This window comes from Silurus meridionalis, chromosome 9, assembly GCF_014805685.1.
Source record: "Silurus meridionalis isolate SWU-2019-XX chromosome 9, ASM1480568v1, whole genome shotgun sequence".
Lineage (NCBI taxonomy): Eukaryota > Metazoa > Chordata > Actinopteri > Siluriformes > Siluridae > Silurus > Silurus meridionalis.
The window spans coordinates 25,299,625-25,316,110 of NC_060892.1; the positions used below are offsets into that span (position 1 = coordinate 25,299,625).

The 16,486-nt window shown below is 40.3% G+C and overlaps 1 protein-coding gene across 1 annotated transcript in view; it reads left to right on the forward strand.

Annotated features, from left to right (window-relative positions):
• The window catches only part of cntnap5l (contactin associated protein family member 5 like), a 78,853-nt gene that overhangs the window by 16,567 nt on the left and 45,800 nt on the right, over positions 1-16,486 (forward strand). The window contains exons 2-3 of the mRNA XM_046858268.1: positions 3,711-3,821; positions 8,421-8,614. Coding sequence (XP_046714224.1) covers positions 3,711-3,821; positions 8,421-8,614 — 305 coding nt within the window. The remainder of the gene's footprint in view (positions 1-3,710; positions 3,822-8,420; positions 8,615-16,486) is intronic.

Consider the following 16,486-nt stretch of genomic DNA (forward strand, 5'->3'; position numbering starts at 1 on the left):
AAACATGGCTAGAAGTGACGGCACTTTAGGATCTGTGATTAGAAAGCTGGGGTTTTGTGCATGGTCTTTTTTCTTTTGTCTGACAAATAAGATGATAAATGGCCTCGGTTAATCTGACTCTACTAACATCATTGTGGCTAAATGAAATCTCACACGTCATCACAAAGCACACTTTCAAATCTAGCGGAGCATCTTCCCAGAAGAGTGGAGGTTCCTATAACAACGAATAAGGACTCGCTGTGGAATGGGAGGTTCCACAAAAATGTGGCCATATATTACATGGAGTATTGGATAAGTGGAAATAATGACATGGGGCCCAAAGTGCAGACTGCAATGTGCATTCAATCAGTGTAAAAGGATCCTCTTTACAAAGAAATAAGGAACTTGGGCTCAGTGTTGTGTGAACGCATGCTGTAGCGCCTCTGGAGCAAAAAGAGTTAATAAAAAAAATAATAGGGATTAATTGCCCAAATGTGGCTGTTGACCATTTTAACCTGTGGGCCATCAAGTGTATGATAGAGGACTTCTGGCAATATTGATGTGGTTCTGTTTCTCTCTCTCTCTCTCTCTCTCTCTCTCTCTTCCTTACTCTGTTCCTTTCTTCCTTTCTTTCTTTCTTTCTTTCTTTCTTTCTTTGCCCAGATTTATTTATTCCTTTTAGACTATCTTTGTCAAACAATTGTCATGATTCATTATTTTTGCATTTTCCGGTAGCTAAGAGTAAGCCCAGTCTGCTGCCACCATCAGGTTAAAACAAAAATTGCAACATGTTGGCCCATCATTCCCCTAAAAATCTATTTATTTTTAAAGGAAAGCCATAAACCAGAGCTGCTTTTGACCCGTGGGTGAGATCCTGAGACCAGACTTTTGACCTCCCGATTTAAAACGTTCGACAAATAGATTTGTACAGTCATGTCTTATTGCAGTGTGTGCACTTTTTTCAATTCTTCTCTAACAGAAAGCTTCGTCCAGTGACGATAAATAAGCAAAAAGTACAGACAGTGAATAAAATCTAACCATATGCTTCGTTGTTGGTGTAAAGCAGTGCTGACTGGCACTATTCCTCGTCTGGGTGTGAATCTGAATAGTTGTATGGACGGGGTTTTTTTTAGCACTCTTTGTTGTTAAATGTTTAAGATAAAACCAGTCTAAACAGGGAAGTATTTTTCTGATGTATCATTCAAATTGGAATAAAGTGCCTATTCGGAAATAAAGGAAACAAGATGGAACATTAGATCGCTCCCTGGACGCAGTTAATAGCTCCCCAACCTGCTGTTCGTTCGGGTGTTTTTCTTGCATGATGAGCATTTTTTTTTTTTTGTTGTTGTTTTTGTTTCCCCGTATTTTAATGCGAACAGTCTGCACAAACAAGGTTCGTTAGAGAAGTTCAACCCTGAACGCTGAAACGAAATGCTAAGGGGTTAAAAAAAAAGAATAATAATAACGTAATATTGCTTGCACAAGGACGTGACTTTCCTTATGCCAACATGCAGAATATTACACATTTCACAGTGAAGAATCAGGACTCCGAGGCATTTTTCAGGTCTTTCTAAATAGATCATAGGAATTAGAGAAGTTGGATGATGGGGAAGTTTGAATAAAGATTTAATTTTTTTTTTCTTTTTCTAATATCAACGAAATCTGCAAGAATGATGGAGCGCCTGAAGACAAAACGGAGCCGGTTGTTAATTTGGCTTTGGGATGTTTTTTTCTAAACCATATATACAGTATATAATTTGTATTTATTTTTTGTACTTATTCAGAATAATTGTGTTGGACTTGAAGCATCTGTGCATATATATATTATTAATAATAATAATTACAGTAAATAGTAGATATAGTAAATGGTATAGTATATAAATATTTCATAGTAGTTAATTGATTTCTTTTAATTGATATTTTATTGAAATAAAAGTGGGACCAAAAATAATGGTGCCACAATAAAGCTTTACGGAGCGAAATCTCTTATAAATGAATGCATGTTTGTTCCTTATAATTGTAAGTTCGTCCCTAATAAATGAGCCAGTGCAAAGGGAAAAACCTCCTGAGATGGCATGAGGAAGGAACATTGAGAGGAACCTCATTCTCCTCACCGAAATGTCCATCCATTACAGTTCCTTCATTGAGGTGCTGTTCAGTGCTGAAATGCAGAACTGTTCATGCAACCTGTGGTCCTGAACCATTGTAGCAGACTGTTGACATTTAATTTCAGTCCAAGTTCTTGAGTTGCACATTAATGACATGGAGCTTTTGGCTGTTGAGGTGGAACCATAACCAGCTGTGCTGTAAGATTTGCTGGTCAGATGTGCAGGAAATGTGTCGAGAATACTAAACATTTATCTGATGTAGATGATGTGAGGATGTTCCTAGGGTGCAATCAGCATTCCAATTTATCCCAAAGGTGTTCATATTTGATCATATTTGTTGAAAGTCTGATAAAGAACCAAAGTCAGGTGTCTTACATACTTATGTCCAAATAATGTGTATTTAGTGTATATTTTGCTTTAGCAGAGTACCGTACTTTTTTATTTATTTATTTATTTATTTTTATTACAAATCTCATAGATCGCTTGCATTTTTTCACTGCTCCATTCATCATCTAAATTACAGAAAAATAAAACAGAAGAAAAACAGAGCACGGCGGCCACGTAAATAATTAAATAAATGTGTCAAAAATGTCAGGAAGCTATTAGCAGTAATTCTGTCGTTTCTCCTCTGGTTTTCTTTCTTTTTCAGTATTTTATCAGAGATTTTTTTTCCCCAAGCCATTGATTGTGTTCGCAAAGGTCAGCGGTGCTGTCATCCTTATTATACAAAGGCGCAGGGAACATGCGAGCAGGACAGTTAATGCACATTCCTCGTAATACAGAGAAACGCTTTCTGCTTCTTTTTGTGCAAGATTTTGTCGGAATGAATGTATTTCTCTGAGGTATGAGATGGAGGTTAGAATTCGTGAGGAGATTCGCAACAAAGGTTTTTGCTTTTTGATTTGCGTAAGCTGTCTAATGACAGGTCATAGGTATACGTTAATAATGTTGCGAGTGAGAAATGTTTGGCATTTTAATTTTTTCCGGAATAAGTCGTATGCCTTGTATATTTCACTCGAAGGTCTTTAAGGGGGTCAGATGTTGGCATTACTGTAGCAACTTGAGGAAAATGATTTATTTCTTCGTCCTCTTTGTATTACATTATTTCAATACAAGCTATAGTAGTAACAATCTTTTTCTTATTTGTAGTCGTGAACATTTTCCTTAGTGGTTAAGGCTCTGGGTTGCTGATCAGAAGGCCCTCAACCCTCTGACCCCTCTGTGATCCAGGGTAGAAGCTGTATCTGGGCTACTCCACTATCACCAAGCTACCACTGTTGGGACCCTGAAGAATGGTCCTTAACTTTCTGGCCCCAGCGTCGCGACAACCTGGGATATGGGAAAACTAGGGATGTAGTCATTCCGTGGTTAAAGCTCTTGGTTTACATTCAGAAAATCGGGGGTTCAAGCCCTGGTTTCTCCAAGCTGCCACTTTTGGGGCCCTTGAGAAAGGCCCTTAACCCTCTGTGCTCCAGGGGCATCGAATTGCAGGATATGCTAAGAGAAAATTTCACTGTGCTGTAAAATCCATGTCACAAGCGTAAAGCATTTTTCTCTGTATGTGACTTGATGTTTGAGTTGTCAAATAACCCACTAATGTCTCTCTCCGTGTCTCATATGTAGATTACTGTGAAGAACCCCTGCTGGCATCCCTTTCCCCTGCCTCCTTCCAGAGTTCATCAAGGTCTTCTGACAGCCACTCGCCTCACTTCGCCAAACTCCACACCAGAGACGGTACACGTTTGGTGCTCTTTTTTTTTCTGCGGTTTGATTTTCCAGAGGGCTACTTTCATGGCTTATCCATGCAGCCGATAAAGCCTGAGAGTTCCCTAGTCAGAAATCTATTTCAGAATATCATTACTTAAAGATGTACATAGTGCGCACCGAACACTATGGGTATAGACTTTTCCCCAATGTCTCCGTTTGACCTCCACAAGCAAACGATTGTCTTTGAGTGACTGTGTAAGCACTGCTAGTATGTTTTAAAAGGAGCACTCGCTGTAGGTAACCGATAAAATACGTTTTTTTTAAGTGCTTATGGACTGAAATTCATCAATCGTAAATGTAGTTGGTTACTGTGCTTAAGTAGCTTTTTCACGTAGCTGTAATTTACTGAAGTATTTCCATTGGTGGAGTTTTTCACTCCATTTCAAAGTCAAGTATCTGACATTTTACTCATTTTGTTATTTATGAGGATAAAAGTGAGAAGGTGAGGAGGTTCACATTCATCCCAAAGGTCTTCAATAGAATTGGTGCTTCACAGCAGGAGATATTCTACCATATCCAACCCATGTAAAGTAGATCTTCATGGAGTCGAAAAAGCGGGAAAAAAAAAAAAAAACACACACAAATGAAGAAATTATAATATTAATCGCAGTCTGTTTGCTTATGTCACATGGGGTTTGAGTACACAAAAAACTCAGGGAAGAAATCGCCACATCACACGGCCTGAAATTTCAATAATGATCGATTTCCAAAGAAGAAAAATAAACAAATATAATCACTCATTATCGATATATAAATAAGTAAAATACATGCGTCTATATGAACTCTCTACAGGTCAAAATTAGGGGTCGACTAATCGTGGATTTTCCCGATGGATAGATTTACTGGATAGAAAACACACACTCCATGTAAAATAGCACAGTATTTCAAAAATAAATAAAAGAATCATGAAAATGTGCTAAAGGAAATGTATCTATGAATAAATATATTGATATAATTAATAAATTATAAATAATACCGTGTAAAAACAGCACGTGGCCGCAGTGATTCGCCTCTAGTGGCCGCTCTCGTAATGACAGCAGACCGGAAGCCGGAAAAACTATCGGGATGGATTTTAGCTGATATCCTGCAGTTCCAGCAATCAACTATCAGTGCAGATTAATCACCAGAACTGATCAATCGTTCAACCTCTAGTTAAGATTTATGTAATTGAAGAAGCATGCAGGAGGAAAAGTAGTAAAATACACTATAAAAGTAATCTACAAAGTACTGGCAAAAGTATCAGGACACCTGACTTTTCCAGCCATATGTAATTCTTTCCCAAATAGTTAACCACAAAGTTGGTTAACTAACACAAAGTATTTACGGATGTCTGTCAATGTGGAAGCTTGTTTCAGAGTGGAAGATCTACTGCTATTGAGCACCTTAGGGATGGATTTTTCATGATCACTCCACCCCAGGCCTCCTCAACTTTGTGACTGAATGAGCACAAATCTGCACCAAATCTAGTGGAACATCTTCCCAGAAGAGTGGAGGTTATTAAAACAGCAAATGGAGACTAAATGTGGAATGGGTTCTTCAAAAAGAAAAAAGCACCTACCAATCTAATGATTTTTCTCTCCATTTATTGTATGTATTTTGAATCGACAGTGTTTTTATGAGGTGTTTGCTACTCTGTCATTCTCCATGTCTTTGGTTCTTTTTAATTTTTTTTTTTACTCCTCCAAGCAAGAAATAATAATAATAAAAAAAAAAAGGAGACCGAATGGAAGCCGGCAACGTCCAGGTGCAAACATGATAAACCTGCGATATTTCCTTCCTACAAGCTCTTACATTTTTGCTATTTGCTCAGCTTTGAGCTTTAGGAGGATTTAAAAAAAAAAAAAAAAAGGGTGGCGTGTTGAAAGCAAAATGAGCGAGTCGTAAAAGGTTTTTATATCAGTGAGCTACACTATTATCATCTGTATGTAAATGAGTTGTTGGTGTTACTGGGCACATTGTTTTATTCGATATAGATCTATGTCGTGCACATCCTGAAACAATGTTAAGTTGCTAGTGCAGTAAGGAATCAACCATCTCCTGAAGCGAATGCATCATTAGAGCAGCACGGTCTGGAGATCGCATTTTCATTGCAGATTGTACTCCAGAATACGGCCGAAACATAAACACATTGGTTCAAGCTGTAGGTGTAGCGATGCACATACATAATCATGGAATGGACTACAGATGAGGCGAATAATTATTTGAGTCGTTTCATTCATTTAGACGACATGAACACCTCAGTTGGGGGTTTTTACGGTGGCCGAGAAGTGCAAAACACATTAACAAATCGGAAAACAAATGAACAAATTCAAAAACAAAACAAATCCAAAAAAAATTGAAAAAAAAATCTGGCGCTGCGCCACGAAAATAGCATTTTACAATCGATCCTGTTTGGAGAGCGTTTTCGAAAAAAGCTACGTATTCGTCAACTTCAATCGGCGTCTCTGCGTGGACAGAGTGGAGAGAAAAATATGCGTTTTCGAACGTATCCGTGTGTCCGCAAATCCAGCCTTAAATTCGATTGACCATGCTAGAAAACCAATTCTGCAAAGAAGAGTGGCCGAAATCACTCCACCGCCATGCGAAAGAATCGGCAGTTATCGCAAACGCTTGTTGCCTCCACGCAACCAGTTATTAGGTTTGGTGGCAATTTTATACTTGGGGCCAGGCAGGTTTAAAAAGCTTTTTTTCCCACTTAATAAATCGTCATTTAAAACCTTTTTTTGTATTTACTTTGGTTATCGTTTTGTGATATAAAACAATGTGATTTATATTCAGTATGTGTGACAAATATGCAAAGAGAAATCCTTTTTCACAGCACGGTAGTAAAACACAGAGCGAAATGGAACAGGAGGAGGGTGTTGGTTAAAGTATATAGGCAAGCAGAAGAGAGAAAAGCCTGAGGTCTATAAACCTGAGGAAATGAAGCAAGATCTGTGTACAGCATGATCAAGGAGCAAAGCATAAGCAGATGATTAGAAGGCTATAATGTAATTTTTTTATTCAATTATCATGCCAAAACAAACACTTGCATTAGAACATTATAAATATTGTGCCTACACTTAAGAATAGCAGCTTAGAAATAGCTTATGAGTGATTATCCTTCATACAAGTGGCACCTATTTGTTTGCACTACAGCACACAAACTGAAGCGTTTACATTGTATTTAGTTGCCAAAGCATGAATTGAGTGCATAAGTCAACATTCATAACATACACTTTGTGGCCAGAAGTATGTGAAGAGCAATGGAAACCATACAGGAAGTCCATAGAGAGAATAACAGCAGCGAGAGAATCCCAGAAAGGCCTGAGGTCTGTAAATCTAAGGGAATGAAGCAGGATCTATGACTAACATGACCTCAGAGTAAGGAGCAAGGCATGAAAAAGTAGCACGAGATTTTTAAAGCTATATGTAATCAATATTTCCAGTTATAATGCAACATAACTGACCAGATCTGTAAATAAAATTAAAAATACATTAGAACATTATCAGTATTTTACCTATAAATGAGCTATCCGAGTAGTAGATAAGTGCTGGTTCATGTTTTCCTTTTTCTTCCTTTTTTCCAAAACCTTTGTTTTATACATTTGATTTATTTGACGTAAATATGGATATTTTCTTTTCCATAATGTACACTCTATTGCCAAAAGTAGGGAAACCAAACAGGGGGTTTACAGAGAGGTAAACAGGAGTGAGAGAAACCCAGATAAAGGCTTGAAGTCTGTAAACCTAAGAGAATGCAGCAGGATCTACAGTATGTAACGAGCTCAGAGTAAGAAGTAAAGCAGGAGATCAGCACCAGGAGCTGACCAGAGGCGATATCTATTTTTTGTTTTTTTTTGTTTTTTTTTGTTTTTTTCTCTCAATTAATTCGTTAATTAAAACGTTTTAAGTGTGTTTTTTTCTTAAAGCGAAGTATTGCGAATTTTTTTTTTTTTTTTTTATGAAAGTATTGATGCACATTTAATCAGATACAATTGTTGCACCAACAGCAGAATAATTAAGAGACCGAGCACACGATTAATCGCTCAAGTGTCGGAGTGTGAGATGTAAAAAGTCACAATAACCTTTTTACTTTTTTTCAGTGGTGGAAACGGGCTTCTATGCGAATCAGTGAAACATTCTGAAAAAAACTGAGGCTCTAAGAAGAACCGAATCCCAGTAACCCTTCCTTCACCCTGCCTATCTAACACCAGGCATTTATACTCGTTCCATTTGTTTGTTTTGTGGGTTCGGAATTTGATTTCTCTAAGCTCCAGGGAATCTAGTTACATGGGTTCATTAGCATTATATTCACTCGCAATACGCTTGGAAAGGAGAAATGAGACGAGCGTTTGCATGAGCCACGGACTCTGTTAGAATACAGAAGAATAGAAACAAGTGTGGAAGTTTTAGCTCAACTGAAAGGTCCAGAGAGATCATTGGAGGGGTTTTTGTGTAATATTAAACTGCGTTATGTTTGTTGGTGTCCTGCTAAATTAGGACAAGCGGGACGAAAGCAAACTCTTTCTTTTGTTTCTTTGTTACTGTGGTTCACTCGATTTCATGATCGTTCTGATCGTGCAGGTTCTGGTGGATGGTCTCCAGACAGTGAGGATCGTCGGCCCTGGCTGCAGATGGACCTGAGAGACCGGCTGGAGGTGACTGCAGTGACCACTCAGGGCAGATGGGGCAGCACAGACTGGGTGAGCAGCTATCAGCTGCAGTACAGTGACTCGGGAAAGACATGGAGATCCTACAGACAAGAAAACATGCCATGGGTAAGTCTAAAGCAATATGCAGACTCTGCATGCGTAGTGCTCCAGCGCGGTGGCTGTAACTGCATCATGACTGATGTGTGTTCATGTGCAAATCGGCACATCCGAACAGTTACATTGAGGTTGACTAAGTCTAGTTTGTCTATAAGAAGTGTTTTTATGCAGACGCCAGCACAATTTATTGCTTTTTTATGGTATCTGCTGCCAGTTAAAACAGTGACACGAGTGTCATTTGACTGTTATTTTAGATCCTATTTGGCCCAAATCAGTTTTTTTTTTTTTCCTCCTATTAGACTGTTTTAGTGCAGACACTGTGGTCCTGCGGGAACGTTGTTTTGTTTCACTGTGTACTGCACTGTTTATGGTTGGAATAACAATAAAAGCCAACTTGACTTGAGGCACAAAGGGCCTTTATTTATTTTTATTTAGATTGCAACCAGTACCTTCAGTGGTTTGTTTCGTACAGGGCGTTGTGCATTATGGACTGTATTTAGATTTGAGCTTGTACAACAAAATATGGACTATCCATCTACAGTATATCTATCTATTTGTTTGTCTGGCTAGCTGGGTGGGTGGCTGGCTTCCTGGGTAGGTCATATTGGGTGGGGCTCTAGGTAGGTGGAGAAGGTTAGGTTGGTAGGTAGGAAGGGTTGGTTGGGGTGGGTGCTTGGTTGGTAGGTAGGTAGGTAGGTAGGTAGGTAAAGTTGGTAGGTAGGAAAGGTTGTTTGGGGCAGGTGAGTGGGTGCTTGGAAGGTAGATAGTGTTAGGTTAGTAGGTAGAAAGGGTTGGTTGGGGGTGGGTGCTTGGTTGGTAAATAGGGCTAGGTGGGTAGGTAGGAAGGGTTAGTTGGAGTGGGTGTTAAGTAGGTAGGGTTGGTTGGGATGAGTGCTAGGTAGGTAAGGGATGGCTAGGTAGGTGGGGCACGTAGGTAGGTGGGGCGTAGGTAGGTACGTAAGTGGTGTTTGGTGGGTGGATGTACTCTGGGTAGTTGGGTGATGGGTAGAGTTGGGTGGGTGGCTGGAAGGTTGTTAGGTAGGTGTATGGGTGGCAGTATGGTATCAGTTATAGCCATGTATAAGTGGTCTTTACCACCTGAGTTCTTTTCTTGAACCACAGAAGTCCTAACTAGTCCTCCAGCGTAAACCGGAACGTTTTAAAATCTGCTTCATGAGATTTTCGTAATTACTGTCGGAATTTTAGGGGCTCGTGCTCAGCTGCGAAAGTGTTTGGAGAAAGTGCCTTTGAAAGCGCGGCTTGCATGTTAATTAGCACGCCGAGTGGCAAGTTCATTTGCTTAATCACTTCAGATTTTAATTAATTAGGCTGCCCATTGTTGTTTGGAGTGACTTCGTCAATCGCATGGGCACATTGTACAGTGACCGGGAAAATGTGGAGGTTAATGGAGAGTCTAGGAGTGAAATGACGAACAGTCCGGCTTGCTGAAGCTCTCGCGGGAGCTGCGCTGGCGTCCCTGGCCAACTGTACCGTGACGCATCATGTGTGGGGGAAACTTCAGAATCAGACAGTCACGCATGGTCTGATGCCATCTGCTTTGTGCCAGTGTAGAGCTAACGACGCGCGCTACCCGTTACTCGACACTGCAACCGTTAATCACATTTAACAAACAAGTCCTACCACTTAGATCTATAGAGATAAAATGAGCGAGTGCACTGCAGGTTTGGGAGAATGGACATTAATGCATGTGGCTTTGAGTCTACACTAATTCAAAAACTTAAGCTAGAAAGTGTGTGGGTTGGTTGGTTAGTCATGCATCACTCACCTCTCTGAAAGTGCATATTATCGTTCTTATTCTGTCAACTGCTTTCGCTATTATTGTAATAGCATGGGATGTTATGCAGGTTTCAGCGGCACCTTCCTGTTTTTAAATGCAGTCACTTTATTGGCAGGATAGTGACACAAAAATATATAGTTTTAAAATTAAAACTGAAATAAGTGTAAAGCAGTAACATTGTAATGCAAGGACACTTCATCATAATCTTGGGTATGTGTGTTTGAGTGTGTCGGATAGCGAGAGCTAATTAAAGGCCATTATTGTGTGTGTGTGTCTGTCTGGCTTCTTCTCTCAGACAGACAAACAGATAGAGACAAAGAAACAGTCTTTCTATGTGTCTGCCAGTCTCAGTCTGCCTGTTTGAACAGAAACAGACAGACAGACAGGTAGACAGATAAATGTATTTTGGTCATTTGTTCACCTATTTAGAAAATTCAACAGTCTTACATTAGCCACAGACTTCTCTGCTCGCAGTCTAGAGGCTTGTGGTCATTACATTTGTTGTTGTTTAGAACCTTTGGAAGGTTTCCGGGGGGGACATGCCAAAGCTTCTGAGAAAAGCTATAAAACTGCTGCTGAGGAAACACATTTGATTCCTGCCTCTCACCAATTCAAGCACCAGTCCAAATGTTATGGCCAAAAGTATGTGCACCCCTGATTGTCACACATGTATGTGGTTCTTCACCAAACTGTTGCCACAATTGTTTGGAATGTCCAAACAATTCCCTTTTTCTCAGGAACTGGTTAGAACCTGACAACGACGATGCTCCTGTTTACAAATCGAGGTTCATAAACACATGGTTAATCCCACATGTGACTGTGTGGTGAGGACACACTCTATAAAATGAAATCTTGAAAAGAACCAGATTCAAAAGGAATCCCATCATGATGGTCCACATACTTCCCACCATATATTGTATGTGTCAGTAGTGTTTTTGCTTTTACGCCGAGCGAGCTGCACCGTATCTGCGATCAAATGCACTTCAGACTCCACAGACTTACTGTTCAAGCTGAAGAAGGAACTCACACTGACTCCAATTATGCTTAGTTTAGTGTGGAGTTTTTTTTTCTTCTCTTGTGACAGCTGTGAGATCGATTGCTTTAGCCTCAAGCACCATGCTTCTGGTCCTTCTTCTGATTCTCTAGGTGTAAAATACCTGCTTAACCAATACTACACCGCGACACACACACAGAAAATCAATATGTTTAATTTCAGAACTCCATTTTCCAGCAGCTCTGTATGCCACTTTTGTGTGTGCTGCTCAAACTATACAGCAAATTGTAAAAGTTTTAGCCCCCCACCATGATTCTACGATAATTGTTGTTTTCAAATTCTTTCTTCATGTCAGTTTATATAATCCAGAGAGCAAAATAATAGTAAACATTGGAGCGGTTTTGTTGGAACAGAGTTTTGTTGGAGCACTATAGCGAAAATGTCTCGACATGAGAAACCTAATGAGGCATAAAAAGGCACGCATTCCACCGATCTCCTGTCCTCTTCATTTCTCCTAAGAGTCTTATCAAACGGTATAAAATATACAGCTTTACACTTCTATCTGGAAATACAGCCGAGCTTCTGGAGGCGTGGTGTGGGCGGAGCTATAGCCTGAAATCGAACATCAAAAAGACAGCAGAAATGGCGGCTACAGCAGGACGTGCTTATGGAAAGATAACAAGGTTCTACTTCCCCTTATTTGGAGTGCATGAAATAGCATTTTTTTGGTTATTTATTTATTTACTTTTGAATTCCTCCTGTGGCATTGGGAGGCAGGGGCCTGATGGCTTGCTTGCCGTTTCTGTAGTTTTGTTTACAGGGTTAGGTTCCTTTCGCAGTGGGGCTTGAGAGCATCCATGGCAGGGTACTTAATCCCCATTCCCTCACATGAGCACCTATGGTGTGTTGAGGGCACTGCTTAAGGGCCCAAGAGTGGCTGCCTGGTACCCTCCCCCTCAATAAAAGTTACTATTGAACATTGTCAACATTGTATGTGTACGTACATATTCATATCCCACCACCACTAAGCTGGGCCCTTGAGCAAGGCCCTTAACCCTCCACCGCTCAGTCGTATAAACGAGATCATTGGACGAGAGTCTGCGAAAAGCGAATGCCTTCTTGAGCTAGAAAGTGGGCGGAGTTAAAGGTGCACCGCTCTCAACGTTTGCTCTAATAGGATCAGAAGTGTAGCTTCACGCTACTGTGTGGCTTTTTTATTTTTTTCCCCCTCCTTCTTGCACAGCCCACCCTCTTCCTCTCTTCATTCCACATAACAAGGTTTCGGTGTCCGAAGTCAGCACCCGTTCAGATCGATGGCATTGACCGACGGCGACTTGAGCTTGAGCAGCTAACGTGGCTTGGCACATTTATCACGCGGTGACAGATCCCATTAACACACTCTTAAAAGGTCAATCAAACCAAAAACATGTTTATGGATATATTTTTTTCTCCCCCCTCAGTTTTTTCAAGGGAAGGCCGTTCTGTCCGACTCGCTGTCGTGTTGCTGTCGTGTCTGAACGCTCTCGCTGTGAGAACCCGCTGTGAGACGTGAGCGTATTGATTATAAGGTAGCAACTGAACATTTCTGGCAACTGAACCTGTCATTCCTGATGTCATATCACTGTCATATAGCCTTCCCCGTGGGCTGTAGTTTGGGGACCCCTGATGTAATGAAATTGTTCTTTAAAACCAAATATAAATTGTAATGTACAGTAAATTCTATTTGAATCTTTTTTATATTGTACTGTGTGGAGTGAAGACTATACTATTTGAACCAAAAGTATTGGATCACCAAGCATTTCCAGCCATATTTGGTTCTTCCCCAAAAGATCATCACAAAGATCAAGGTATACAATTGTATTGGATGTCTTTGGATGCGCTAGCATTCACCTGTACTAGGAGTGGTGCCAGCATGACGATCTGCATGAACCTAGCTCCATAAAGATCTGCAACCCTTTAGAACACTTTGGGGATAAACTGGAGTGCACCCCAGACCTCTGCACTTCCTTTTCCTACATTAGTACCTGACTTTACTAACACCCTTGTAGCCGAATGAGCACAAATCTAAACAAAATCTGGTGGAACATCTTTCCAGAAGAGTGGAGCTGCTTTATAAGAGCAAATGGGGAACGGAAGATGGGATGATTCCCATGTGGAGAAGGTTCTCCATTCACTGGAAAGTACAGTTCCTTCGATTCTTCTATACACCAAGGATATTTGGGAACATGAGAATTTGAGAACAATGGACCAGAACACCAGACAAAATTTCTGTAGGCTTCTGAATTATTTTAGTTACTCCAATGATGTTCTTCATCATCAAAAAGATTAGTGAGCCTGATCCAATAATCTTGTATGGTTCAGATGATTAAAGTTGGTATATTAGGGATTACGTTGATCTCAAGTTCTGATCCCACCCAGCTGCCCCTCCTGGGCCATTGAGCAAGGCCCTTAACCCTCAACTGCTCAGTTGTAGGTCTCTCTGGGTCTTCTGCCAAATGCTGTTAATGTAAATCATGAGCAGATCCTTTTGGTCGTCCCACTCCGGCCTTTGTCTTTGTTTCCAGAATGTTCTGCACCTCATCTACATGGGTCTCTTTGTGACTTAAATTCTGAGCTTCAAAAAACCTCACCACGAAAAATATTTCCTGCTAATTAACGGTTTGCATCTTGTGGTATGGAGGAACCCCTTGAGATACGTCGTCTTCTGCCCTGTGGTGATCTTCACAACGCTGGGTCTGTCTTCAGCTACTGTTTCCTTTTTTTTTCTTTTTTCACAAGCCTTTTCAACCATGGTGGTTAGTCCATCAGTGGTTTCTTCTTCTCCTCAGCTCCGAAACCCCGAATGTCTTCGGCATTGATGCCAAAGATTATAAATTGCAATTTTATATTCGGCTTCTGAAACGTGTTGAGAACAAGGAGGAGAGCGCGGTCGATAAAAAATATGGTTTAAACTTTGCGGGTCGATCCTGAGCCCAGGAACGTTTACATGTTCTCTCCATCTCCCCATGGGGTTCATCTGGCTTCTAAATGGTGAATGGAACAGAGAGAGGGAGTAGGGGGATTTTTAGGTTTTCTTTACAGATCGGTTTGAGATATAAACTTGAAGTTCACTCCAACTACAAATGACCATGAGTGATGTTTTCATTAAATTCCACACCAGCATTTAAATGAAATCATAAGAAAAAAGACGTAACGTAAAACTCTTTCGATACACCATTTCGTTTCTTCTTTATAACTGCTAGGTCCTCTGTTCCGTTCTTCCGACCCGGGCACCGTACCATTTGCGCTGAGTTTCGTTCTTTCTTGCGTTTCTGATTTCTCTTTTTTAATTTTTTTAATTGCTAATCGTCGTTGCTCATCGCTTGTTTTTCGTCTACACGTTCGGGTTACACTCTGGTTTTGTTTGCGTTGGATATTAACACGAAACAAACTGTTCCATGCGCGACCTCGCTTTTCGGGTGCCGTTGTCAAAAAGTTTCGAGTCAAACGGTGCCAGCTGGCGCTATTACGACCGGGCGAAAACGTGACGTACGTTTTGACATACGGTGACGCAGAAGAAACGCCGCTGAAAGATGACGTGGGATCAGAAAGAACATAACAGAACAATCCACATGGTCTCGTTTTCGGCGTTGGTTCGACACCGTTGCGACGATCCGGCAAGGTGCTTGACGCATTTTGAAAAAAAGAAGACTTCCAGGACGCATTCCAGAAGTGGCAGGAACGCTAGTCTCGAAACTTTTTGATACAACCTCGTATGTCATGAAAAGGGAAGAAAATATAAATGCTATATTAGCTATTTAGGTCTCCATTCTGTATATATATATATATATATATATATATATATATATATAAAAAAAAAAAAACTAAAGTACTTAAATTTCAAGCAAAAAAAAAAGCAGTTTTAAAAGATAATGTTATCGCAGGCTCTCTAGCGCGGCTGTTTTATGCTCCTGCGTCTGACAGGTGAATAAGTATCCAGTATTTATCCTGTAGGCGGATTAGACACAAAATTTATCATCTTTGAATCAGAATTGATTGTAAAAGTTGGCTTCACTCTTCATCCAAATCGAAATGTGGGCACCGTCTAAACCAAACTTTTCTTGGCTACGGGAAAAAAAAGCATGGATTTATTCATTGCTTCTTTTTTTGCTCGTTCATTCTCCTATGCGTCCTTCTGACATTTAAACACGAGCCAACAATTATCATCCGGTCTTTGGTAGCGACTGGAAGATCGGATCATTGTAGCGACTCGATTCTTTGAATCATCAAAATGAACAAAGTTTTTTTTTTTTCTGTAATCAGAAAGAAAATGTAACATTCCCATAATTATTGTAACGATGTCAGAAAACCTGATCTGTGTAGCGTTCGTGAGTCGCGAACAACTCGAACCATCGGACCAGAGAATTTATGAGGTGAACTACTCAATTCTGTTTCCTGTAAATAACCTACGGAGACAAATCGTTCATTAACAACCCGCCGCTAGTCTGTGGATAAAGTGGGGGTTTTTTTGGGACATTTATTACAACACTTGTTATAAAAGTATTTTTATTAGAACTCATGAGATTATCAGGAATTACCAATTCAGGTTTGTCTGTTTTTGGGAGAATAACCCTATTATCCTTACATTTAATCTCTAAGCAAAATCCTTAACATTTTACCCCAAGACTTACGCTAGCTCTAAACCCCCAAACCCCCAACCCTGTTCCATAACTATACAGTAGCGCTAACTCTTAGCATGTGACTTTACTTCTTTTAAGTCTTCGGCTGAGTAAATATTAAGTGCACAAATCTTCCATGTTATACCAGATGATCAGTTTTCATTCATCATGTAATGTTTTGGCCCATTTGGGTCCTTGTTCAATCCTTCATCATTTCCACTTTGGATCAGTTCACTTTACTCTGGTTGTTTTCTCCGCTGGCTTTTTGGAGTGGTCTGGTTTACAGCAAAACCGTGTAACGTTTACGCTGTAAGAAGGGACGAGCATCGGGACTCCTCTGCGTACTGGCATGTTAGCGTTGGAACGAACTCGCGATGGTTCGTTCTCCTGACTGCCGAATCGCTGGCTGTTATTCAATACGTACCGAATGA